Raw genomic sequence first — 12,064 nt, forward strand, 5'->3', positions numbered from 1 at the left:
CCGGATCACTAAAAAGAACCGGATCAAATGAACGATTCGTTCATGATCCGGACATCACTAGTAGAGGGCTCGTGGAGGAGAATGAGGGGCGCCGAGTGGTTGCTAGGCGCCCCTCTCTCTCCTCCGCATAAACAAAAAAAAAAACAAAAATGCCGGTGAGCGGCATTTAAAAGCCGCTCACCGGCGCCCCCCTAGAGATGGCGCCCATGGCACGTGCCATGGCTGCCATACCCTATATACGCCTCTGCATGTATGTGTCCTATCATTGTAGAAAAATAATAAATGAGGTGGCATTTTGTTTAATAAAGGGATTTGGAGGCAGATCCCCTTTAATATTTTCTATCTGTTATTTCCTTATTTGCAAAGTCACAAAGTAATACAGTATTTAACAACTTTTCAATCACATGCTCTTTCATGGTAGTTTCTCTATTGCTTTATATTTTTCTATTCTTCCTTCGATTTATATATTGTACCAAGCACACCAGACGCTTATAATGGTTATGGCGTAGGATCCAATGAGGATTAGGTATAGGCGATACAGAAGAGAGTCAAGGATATATCCAACTTGAATCCATTCCTCTTCCTGTAGCTGGAGATGGTTTTTATCTTCCATTATCTTCCTGACCGTATGTAGGTTCTGACTAATCGTTGCCAGCTGCCTCTCAGGAACAGGACTAAGAGCATTGGGGGAAAGTAGCTCTGGGGCCATCGGCAGGAACTCTTTATGATGTGAGGGTACAAATGAGCACAAAACTTAATTTAGTAAATAAAATGGTGAAAAACACAGGCCCCTAACAGAATAGGAAAATAATAAGACATTCTACAACAGTATTGACCTCAATTCAATGGACCTATGTCTAGTTGTACACAGTATGTACCTAGCAATTCAATGCCACTGATTAAAAGCAAATTAATTAACGTTCTCAGCCAAAAGGCATGTAAGCAGTAAACGAATCACTTAATAACACCACAACATGCACAATGAAAATGGCAGAACCACTGAACTAGAATCAAATTAGATCAAATAAAAAGAAACACAAAACATTGGAGCATGCTGTTTCAAAAGAAAATGATGATAGCAGTTAATGGGAATTCAAACTTGCAATAACCTTTTCATATAACCTTTAACCCCTTAAGGACAATGGGCGGTCCCTAAACCCATTGAAAACAATGCATTTTGAGCCCGTACATGTACGGGCTTTGTCATTAAGGGGTTAAATTCGTACCACATTGTTTATGGCTGGTGTATTGAAGTTCATTTTAGCTACAACACAAGAAGCTACAACATAAGACAATGGATGATATTTAGAGAGTTGACATTGCTGTTGACAGTTTTTGGCAGTCGTTATAGAAGGAGAGTGTTGCACCATAAATAACATATCATATACAAACTAAGCCCCCGGATCCACCCACCTGGTTACTAACTAAAGCACTTTCCCTTTCTATACTGTCTAGCATGGTATTTATCCCCCCTTTTCCTAATTTAAAATCTCCTCCACCCATCAAACCATCCTCTCCCCAAGCACATTAGACCCCCTTGCATTCAGTTGCAATCCATCACGACTATACAACTCGTACCCAAAAGCAAAATCCACCCAGTGCTCTAAAAAAACAGAGAATACTGCCCTGGAGGTACATTTCAGGACTCTCCATCTTCCTCTCACTGGTCATTGGTGCTGATGTGCACCAAGATAATTGGATCCTTACCAGCTCCTCCCAATAATCTGTCCACTCTGTCTGCAACATGCCGAACCTGGGCACCCGGGAGACAGTAAACTATTTGGTTACTGCGATCAGAGCCGCAGATTCCCCTGTCTGTTCTCTTAATTAAATAATCCCCTACCACCACAGCCTGCTTGGGATTCCATTCCTTCTGGATCCCCTATCCACTGGATGAGCTGCTCTCCTGGCTGTTAGGGTTAGCTTTTACCAGCAATCCCACCTCTGAGTCTCCCCCCCTCAACATGCTCACATAAATTGGCAAATTTGTTGGGAAGGAAAAACTCTGGACTGGCTTCCCTCTTTCTCTTCCCTCCCCCACTGCAACCATGCCTAATTGTCACCCAGTTATGTGCCTGGCTCTCTTCTGACTGATCTCCTTCCTTATTGCTAGGGGCGCCATCTAAACTCTGCTCAGTGAGCAAGAGAATCCTCTCAAGATTGTCAATCTTTCTCAATGTTTCAATATTCAGCGATATGGACCCAGGAACTGCTGTTCCAAACATGCATACATATTGCAAAGTGTTAAAGGAGAGTTTTAACCTACAATATTTTACCAAGAAACTCTCTGTAACAGGGTCTTACCTGTAATGTTGTCCATTTCTTTATGGAAGCGGCTGGATTGCAGAAAACGAAGTGCATTGTTTTCACCGGCTGGTGGCAGGTCATTGGTAGCAGAGGAGGCAGTGTCTGACCTGTGAGCAGTTACACGGTAACAGATGAGCTGGGCAATGTAGCCCAGGATAAGACGTCTGACCCAGGCAGGCACAGACCCAGTCTGCAGGGTCCCACGATGCAAGACATGAGTTATTATGACTGTCTCCAGCAGACTGAGAACCAGAAGAGCCAAGCAAACAGAGAAATAAACACCTGAAGGCAGACACAAGAGCCTTGTAACTGGAATGAGTGACCTACCAAGACTTGTGACAGTTATACAAAACATCTGTGTAACTCAGTTAAATATTGTATGTGAGATGAGTATGTTTTCTTACCAATTAGTGGTGTGCCATTGGCGGTGCTTGGTAACAGGTCATTCATAATTAGGAGGAACACCATATAACCGAGTAGTAGGGTCACCTTGAAGGAAGCACGGTCTGTGCTGTGTGGGGGGAGGTAGAAGCTCAGAATATCAATCAGCATGAGGAAAGCACTCGGGATTAATAGGTTCACCACATACAGGACGGAGCGACGCCTGATCACCACCTGGCAAGAGAGGTAAAAAAAAGGGAATATGCAGCAAACACATAAGTAGAATGTTCCTAATTGTTTAAAAATTTCCTATAATTCCTAATTTCATTCGATAGCATCATTCTTACCCAAAATGTAATGATATCCCACTCATCAATGCCAAATTTAAGATTGTCAGATGACCCTTCTATCCTCAGGAGCTCCCATTCACCACTAGTCTCCAGATATTGCAATGAGCTTTGCAGAATCTGTTCCACGGGCACAGCCAGACCAAGGCGCACATCTTTCACTGGAACAAAGGGCAAGTCGGCAAGGTGTGAGATATAGTCTCATATACAAGTAACCATGTTAAAATCTCCATCAAAATGTAAACAAATTATATAACTGCAGTTAATATTGATTCCCCAACACCCAATTCGCTGTAGCTACTATACATAATATTTAGTACTTTTTCAGCCCACGGTAGGTCCAGTGTAACTTACTGGTACTTGTATTACACTTTTTGTTTGTGTATTTGTTTGATTGTGTTTAATATGTAGCTCCCTAGTACCTACTTCTACATTACGGTTATGCTAGCACAGGCATTGGTTTCACTTCTTCCATATTCCACACTCACATGGATGACATAATATGTTAATGTTCTCCATCCCTGGGTCAGATTTTGGAAGACAGAGGCACTCATACTGTTCATTTATAGTTCACCCTGGCAGACTGTTTGAATGACAAATCTCCTTAACTGGCCCATGATGTACCTGTACCTGAATGGCTTTCTCCACTTTGAGGACACTGTGCCTAATGCTTATTTACCATAGTTCTATCTTATTAACTAATATAAACTGCAGAAATGTACAACAGAGTTCTTACATATAATGGTATATGTAAACAAATCAAGAAGGAATAAGACCTTGCTCCCTCGTACTGCAATTTGACTGTGTAGAAAGGTGATACTAGCATGATATTATAGTACATGTGCTGATGTATTTGTGTTCATAAAAACGTTTTTGGTGTTGTGATACCTGTGTGCGTATAAGAGCCGAAGGTCAATGAACAATTTTGAACGTCAAACGGAAAGTTAAAGATGTCGAGGTTACAAGAGCTGACAACTCGGAGCATCCGGTCGTAGCGAACACGTCCTGTGTGATTTACGTAGACAAATGGTGTGCGTTGGAACTTATCTTCGTCTATACTGGATGGAAATATATTATGTATTTCAGGTATTGCACAGATAAAAATTACCCTGATTTAAATGTGTTCAAAATAAACTCCAAATAAAAAAATTGGACTTTAACAACCTTGGTGGGCACTACCAACGTGGTAGTACCTAGTTTGTTTCAAGAGTGAACAACCAGAAGGTATTGTTCCAATAACAGAGCTATGATTGGCAATTACTCCATAATCTGTCCTCAGATAACACACCCACTGACTAAACGGGGTGGGATGGAATGAATCAATCAGAGGTAAAGTGCACTGCCATCTGATCTCTGACACTTGTGGAAATAAATTTCTTTACACCCTTCAAAGAGTTTGTAGACTAACTAATTTGACCATTCCTGAGAACAAAGGTAAATGGTAGTGTTAGTTAAATGCTTCTACCTATACATTTGTGTGCGTATTTTATGTCTGTGAAATGGTTACATTTTTAACTATGATCCAAGTTATTTACTTCTCATGAAAGCAAGTCTGCTCTAAGACTCTGCTATCTCTAAATTAAACTTATGTCTTCCCTGCCTGATCCTAGTTATCTGTTGTAGATTTTCTCAGTCTTCTTTTGTGCACAATTCTCTTGGCTCTCATTCTTTGTATCTTAGCTGAGTTATAAAATATAAATAGTATATTGTGCAGATAATAGTATATTGTGCAGACCACATCTGTGTTAAACCATTTGTCCCATTGGAAAGTAATAAACAGGATTAATCAAAGAAAACATGTGTATGATACAAATGAGGAAAGTAGTCACCACATACAATTCATAGATGACAACATCCGGGGTCCAAATATCTTCCACTGGCAGTGAAATTTTCTCCACTGTTCCACACTTCTCTGGGCTCCAGGTTAGGAATTCATGCTGCCAAAACTGATCCCCAAAGAGCCAATTTCAGAAGAACAGGATAACACAAGAACATATTTTAATTTCTTAGACTAGCCAAGAAGGAAAATAGTCTATATGATTCTAATAGCATGGGTTACGTATTAAAAAAAGATACTGGTGCAAGGTATACGGGTACCAGGGCATTACCTGGTCCATATCTCAGGCAGAGCAACTGTACGTAGTAATGGCCACAACCTGCGGTCACTCACCAATAGTGACCTAGATAGACAGGCCAGTACTGGTGAATGACTGCAGGATGCAGAATACACGTAGTTAAGGAGCAATGTTAACAGGCCTGTTAAAAGGCTGAGGGTCAGGAGAACCAGGTCACAAGATCACAAGGGTAATCCGAAAGGCAAGGTCAGGTCAGAAGGTGAGCAATGAGGTCAAGCAGCAAATGAGCAGACTAGAAATCAATGTCCAATAAACAGGTAATGGTCATCACTGGGTAGTCAAACAAAAAAAAGGAGTAGGAAACACAGCCTAGTAAACAGGAAATGGGAATAGAAAGGTAGTGTCATAGCAATTTTATTAAATTAACCCCAACACATTGCTAATTGAAGGGGTGTGAGGGGGCATGGCCTGGGGTTTGTATTTGATCCCTTAGGGGTATGGAGGGATATTTAACCTTCCAGGTATTGTGCACAAGGTGTGAGAAGAGGGGGGCAATCATAATCCACACTTGGTTAATAGGGGGTACTGGAGACCCATTTTTTTTTATTGTGCTATAGCAGGGTGATGAACCTGTGCAAGTTTTAGGAGAGCCTATTATGAATGTGCATACCTTCACACAAAGTTGCCAAATGTAAAAGTCACAGGCACCTCCACGCCCTCGCAAACAGTTTACAGATTAGTGGCCCTATGAGTTTTTGTAAGTACCGTATATTCCGGCGTATAAGACGACTCTACAGTCCAAATATAGAGTTTGGACTATACTCGCCGTATAAGACTACCCCTCTACCCAGCGTACAACATCCAGCCAATCACGGCAAGCGATGTACCTTACTGGTGATTGGCTGGTTGTTATACAGACATATACATACATACACTGCCCTTACACACACACACACACATATATATATATATATCTCTACACATACTAACACACACCTGTCAATACATACACATTTATACACTGCCCTCACCACACACCCCTGCCTTTACACACACACGTATATACATATATATATATATATATATATATATATACACACAGACACACACACATGTATACACACACACATATATATACACACACACACACACACACACATGTATATACCGTATTTATACACACATGTATGTGTGTATATATATATATATATATATATATATATATACCAGCTTACAAACACACAAACACACTGACCATCTCACACCAACATACATGCACTGCACTCACACCCCTTTCTCCCCATCTCTTACCTCTCTTACCTTTCCCATCTTCTATCTTCTTTCTTTCTTCCATTCAGTCGTGGGAGCGCGAGGTCTGTCATGTCACACCTCTGTTTACTGCTCCCTCATCACTACGCGCCGGCAATTGATGCCGTTGCTGGGACATGACGTCATCACCGTGCTCGGCATCAATAGCCGGCGCGTAGTGATTAGGGAGCAGGGAAGCCGAGGTCTGAAGTGCCAGACCTCGAGCTCCCTAACGTTGGTTTAGTTAGAGGGAGGTCGTGATCTCTCCAACCAGCCCTGCTGATCAGGGCTAGTTGGGGAGATCACGATCTTGCACCTACCTCGGCGTGGCCCTGAAGACCGGCCCAGGGTAGGCGGCTTCTCCACTCGCCCCTCCCCTAGAGATTTGTGGCTTCGTGGGAGTCTCCCCGGCTGGGTAAGTATTCGGTACTCGGTTAGTACCCGGCGTATAAGACGACCCCCGACTTTTAAGAAGATTTTCTGGGGTTAAAAAGTCGTCTTATATGCCGGAATATACGGTATTAGCATGCAAGGGCACGTGACTAATATCTGAATATTAACTTATGAAATAAAGAAAAAGCCTGAATATAAGACGACCCTGTAGGAAAAAAGTTTTACCAGTAAATGTTAGTTCATGTAAACTATGTGAACAATTGTTTGTTAATAAAAGCTATGATTGAGAAAAATATTTTGTTTTTATTTCCTTTTTTTTTTTTCAACCTGCCCCCCCAGTTATGCACATCTGCCCCCAGGCTTGCCACTCTGCCCCAGAAATGCCTTATACCCCATATATGCCACTGTGCCCCATGATATGCCTTTTAACCCTCTAAATGCCACTGTGCCCCATGATACACCTTTGAACCCTCTATATGCCACTGTGCCCCATGATATGCCTCTTGACCCCCTATGTGCCACTCTGCCTCCAGAAATGCCTTATACCCCTATATGCCACTCTGGCATTTAGGGGGTTAAAAGGCATATTATGGGGCAGAGTGGCATATAGGGAGGTAAAAGGCATTTCAGGAGGCAGAGTGGCATTAAAGGGGTTAAAAGGCATTTCACAGAGCACTCTGCCTCCAGAAATGCCTTACACCACCCATTTAACACTCCCCCTCCCTCCTCCAAACTTACCGGTGCTTCTGAGTTGGGGGGGGGGGCATAACACAGGAGGATCCAGGTCCCCAGTGCTTAGTCCGGGCAGCGTGTAAAGCTCTACGCGATTGTATCGTGTAGAGCTCTACGCGATTGTATCGCGTAGAGCTCTGCACGCAGCCCTATTTGAGGTCTGATTATAAGATGACCCTGATTATAAGACGAGGGGTATTTTTCAGAGCATTTGCTCTGGAAAAAAGCTCGTCTTATAATCGCGCAAATACGGTATATGTGCAAACCTCACCTGTATCTGTTTCACACAAAGCATTATTTGTAATAAAATAAATGATTAACAATACAATACCTGGAGCTAAAGCTTTACTTTAAACTCACCATGCGCAGCCAAAGGAATGTGCTAAGAATCTGACTTTTTTCATTCTAAAGAGAAGAGATAATGGAAGAGTTGTTATGGCAGACATTAAATGGAAGACATACGGTAATTACATATCAATGCATATAACCTAACTTGCTCCCATATTATAAGCATTTCCTGAACTTCACTTTTATTATAGGATAAACCTTAAACTTTTTGTACTATAATGAATTTTTTATATCTTCCCAAAATCTTAGCCTTAATCTTTGTTTTTGTTTAATAGTATGCTAGCCTATTCACTAGAGGCTAAAACAGTGGGGGGTGACAGCATTTAGCCTGGGGAGAAAAAAAAACTCTCAAATGACCCAGTAATAAAGCAGCCAAAGACATATCCAACATGTAATATCCACCAAAGGGATGCATAGAACAGCCTTAAAAGGTACACAGAAAGGATCCAATCCAAATAAAAACACTGACTTATGACTGGCTTACTGCAGATAGCCTGGTGAATACAACAATTTAGATATTTCATTGTACCCTCATTCAATTGCCTTTTTACTTTGCAGCATCTCATTTCTTTAAATGCCCCTACATGCGCATTGGTGTTGCGTTCGCCCCTTTCTGCAGATAGACCATGATCCCAGGGACATTAACTGAAAGTCAACCCCTTTCCCTCACCACTCCCAGCACTGCATAAATGGTGAATGAGATGTTCACGCTTGTTGGCCGGCTGTAATTCAGCGTTGGACGGAAGGACTTCTTCTCAAAAACGTTCTGCAGAGATTCATGTGTGGGTCCTGCCTCGGATCCTGTGCATTGCAGTTCAGCATGACCTATTGGTATATAGTTATACACAATTATTTACCTGGAATATGAAATAGGTATATTGTCTGATCTTTTGAAAATATTGTGGCAACATGCTTTCTAATATCTAATGTTTTTTTTCTGGTTTTACAGTGTCACATATATTTACCTTGTTCAACTTCACAAACAAAAGTATATCCATAGTACCTCAGGTTATTTATTGCAGTTAAAGGACAGATACATTGTCTGTGCATTGTTTTATGTGAATTTGTTGATATATGCCAAATCTGATATCACGGTTAAGGCAGAATGATCATTTTCCCCAGATATTACACTTTGCAGGACAATACACTAAATAAACATTTTAATGGTGTTTACAGATTTTTAATAAATAAATATGCCCATCCAGAGCATTTTTATTTACATTTATAGTAACAACCATAAACAAATAGCAAAATGCAGAAATACATTATACTTACCATTCATTAATGTTCCGCAAATCACCATTATGAACAGTCTCACTCCTGAGTATTCAGTCATTATTTTTCTTTAATCTGTGTCTCCATGTATTTCTCAGTTGATATTCCTCTTATAATCATTCCTAACATCGTCTTTACCTCTATCTAGTCAATTCCGCGAATAAGGTACAGCATATCTGTAGAATTGTTATTTCTGTAACTCTCTCTTTTGTGCTTCTGTACCACGATCATTTATTCTGTCCCTATTTCTCACAGCCTGGAGCACATATATACAGCGCTGTTCCTACAGGTGCGTTTTACTATATCTTGCCTGGACTAAGATAATGTCCCACCTGATTCTCTAAGGATTCATTATCCATGAAAGAAGATGCTATTATTATGATATACATTATTTTTAGCTTTACTGGGTCACAGAGCCATATGGAAATGTCAGAAAATAGTATGCTTATTGCTTAGTGGCACCTTAGGACACTAACATTAGATAAACAGAAAAGACAGAATGCAATAGAGCTCATTTGGGAAATCAGGGATCATAATTGGAATTTCCATTATAGCTTGTTTAAAAAACATAGTTGAGAAATCTGTTTAATTTTAGAAATCTTTCTAAATATAATGATGTTTACCATATTTGTAATGTTTTTTTCTCTTAGTAAGGGCAGTACTCCCCTCTGAGGCCACCATCCTTATTGATAAATCCCAGGATATGATGTCACATATGGCTTTTCCTTGTGCACAAATGAAAAAAGGATATGGTCATCAAGCAATTCCTCTGTTAGATGTGTTGTAGTGATGGGAAGTTCGGATCATTAAAGTGAATCGGATCATTTCGATTCGTTCACTGAAATGATCCGATTCATGATCCGGATCTTCGGATCACTCAGTGTGTCTTCACGGAGTTACTGTTTTCCACACTAACGATTGGCCCCGCCCCTTTTATTATGAATCCTCCCCCCCTGCCTCCAGTGATGTCAATGAAGGCAGAGAGTCGTTCAAAGATTCGGATCTTACAGGGATCCGGATCTTACAGTGATCCGGATCACTGTAAGATCCGGATCATTGTAAGATCCGGATCATTGTAAGATCCGGATCTTTGAACGACTCTCTGCCTTCATTGGCATTCTAATCATTCAGAGAATATCACCATACTGTTATAAATAAATATATTAATAATCACTGCCCCCAGGATTTACATTCCCCTTTACCTGCAACTGCACCTTAAGCTAACTTTATTAAATTAATTAAATTAACCCTCACCATTAAATTAACCCTAAACACCCCATCAACCATGACTGCCCTAAAATTAACCCTTAACACACCATCAACCATGACTGCCCCTAAAATTAACCCTTAACACCCCATTAAGCATAACTGCCCCAAATTAACCCTAAACACCCCATTAAGCATAACTGCCCCTAAATTAACCCTAAACACCCCGTTAAGCATAACTGCCCCCAAATTAACCCTAAACACCCCATTAAGCATAACTGCCCCCAAATTAACCCTAAACACCCCATTAAGCATAACTGCCCCAAATTAACACTAAAGACCCCATTAAGCATAACTGCCCCTAAATTATCCTTAAACACCCCATTAAGCATAACTGCCCCCAAATTAACACTAAAGACCCCATCAACCATACCAATTTATTAGGTAATTTATCTGGAGTACATGCAATTAATTTAGGGGTAGTTATGGTTAATGGAGTATTTAGGGTTAATTTCAGGGGCCGTTATGGTTAATGGGGTCTTTAGGGTTAATTTCAGGGGCCGTTATGGTTAATGGGATCTTTACGGTTAATTTCAGGGGCAGTTATGGTTGATGGGGTATAAGGGTTAATTTTATGCTGATGACTAAGGGTTAATTTAATTAATTTAATAAAGTTAACTGTAGGTGCAGTTATAGGTAAAGGGGGGCAAACTCAGGGGAATCTAAATCCTGGGGGCAGTGTGAACATTATTAATGTATTTATTTATAAAAGTATGGTATCAGTAATATTCTCTGAATGATTCGAATCTCTGTAAGATTCGGATCCTTGTAAGATCCGGATCCCTGTAAGATTCGAATCATTCGACTCTTCGGTTCATTCGACTCTTCGGTTCATTCGACTCTTCGGTTCATTCGACTCTTCGGTTCATTCGACTCTTCGGTTCATTCGACTCTTCGGATCATTCGACTCTTTGAACGACTCTCTGACTCTATGAGTCATCGTTCCTATGAGAATTAATGAGCTGTAACCTGACCCCAGAGTGCTCTGCAGATGACTCACAGCTCTAGGATCAGGTTACAGCTGCATGATGATTCACAGACTGAACCGCTACAAACGAATCGTTCAGTCTAGTGAACCGACTCATCCGGATCACTAAAAAGAACCGGATCAAATGAACGATTCGTTCATGATCCGGACATCACTAATGTGTTGCTCATTCCACCCTGCAGTAGCAGCAGCAAGGTAGCTTTGCCACTGGTTTTCCTACATGCACTGACACCATTATCATCACCATCACCACATCACTAATACTCTCATGAGAAACCCCCCCAAAAAAATACTAGTACCACTACCACCTCACCTGGTATACAGCTCCTTAGTAAAGTGTGGGATTAGTCTGAGAATGTGGAGACATGGGGAAAGCGTTAGGATATCTCACCAATTCTGGTATGAACACTTATGTACACACAACACAGAGCTTTGCTTCAGGGGCAAGCTGGCAGCAGTTACTCTGATGTGAGCAATTCTTTTGTTTTTTTAATATTGGGAAAATGCATCCCTACACCAAGGGGTATTCTACTTGTGCCTAACTAGGTCACATGCTTTCCTACTGCTGCTGCTCTATCTTCTTTACTCTGGTCATTTTTTCTGATATTGGAAACATTGAGTTCTGTACCAAGTAGCTGGATGTC

At 40.9% G+C, this 12,064-nt stretch overlaps 1 protein-coding gene across 1 annotated transcript; it reads right to left on the reverse strand.

The window, feature by feature from the left end:
- Positions 1-460: 460 nt before the first annotated feature.
- On the reverse strand, positions 461-9,194 carry LOC128484050 (5-hydroxytryptamine receptor 3A-like). The gene is made up of 9 exons (XM_053460368.1): positions 9,167-9,194; positions 8,562-8,716; positions 7,904-7,948; positions 4,872-4,981; positions 3,924-4,093; positions 3,036-3,196; positions 2,712-2,922; positions 2,305-2,589; positions 461-720 (listed from the first exon to the last, which is right to left on the reverse strand). The coding sequence occupies exons 1-9, from the start codon at positions 9,192-9,194 to the stop codon at positions 461-463; spliced, it is 1,425 nt and encodes a 474-aa protein (XP_053316343.1).
- Between the last annotated feature and the right edge of the window lie 2,870 nt (positions 9,195-12,064).

Source organism: Spea bombifrons, chromosome 3 (genome assembly GCF_027358695.1).
Source record: "Spea bombifrons isolate aSpeBom1 chromosome 3, aSpeBom1.2.pri, whole genome shotgun sequence".
In the NCBI taxonomy this organism is placed as follows: domain Eukaryota; kingdom Metazoa; phylum Chordata; class Amphibia; order Anura; family Pelobatidae; genus Spea; species Spea bombifrons.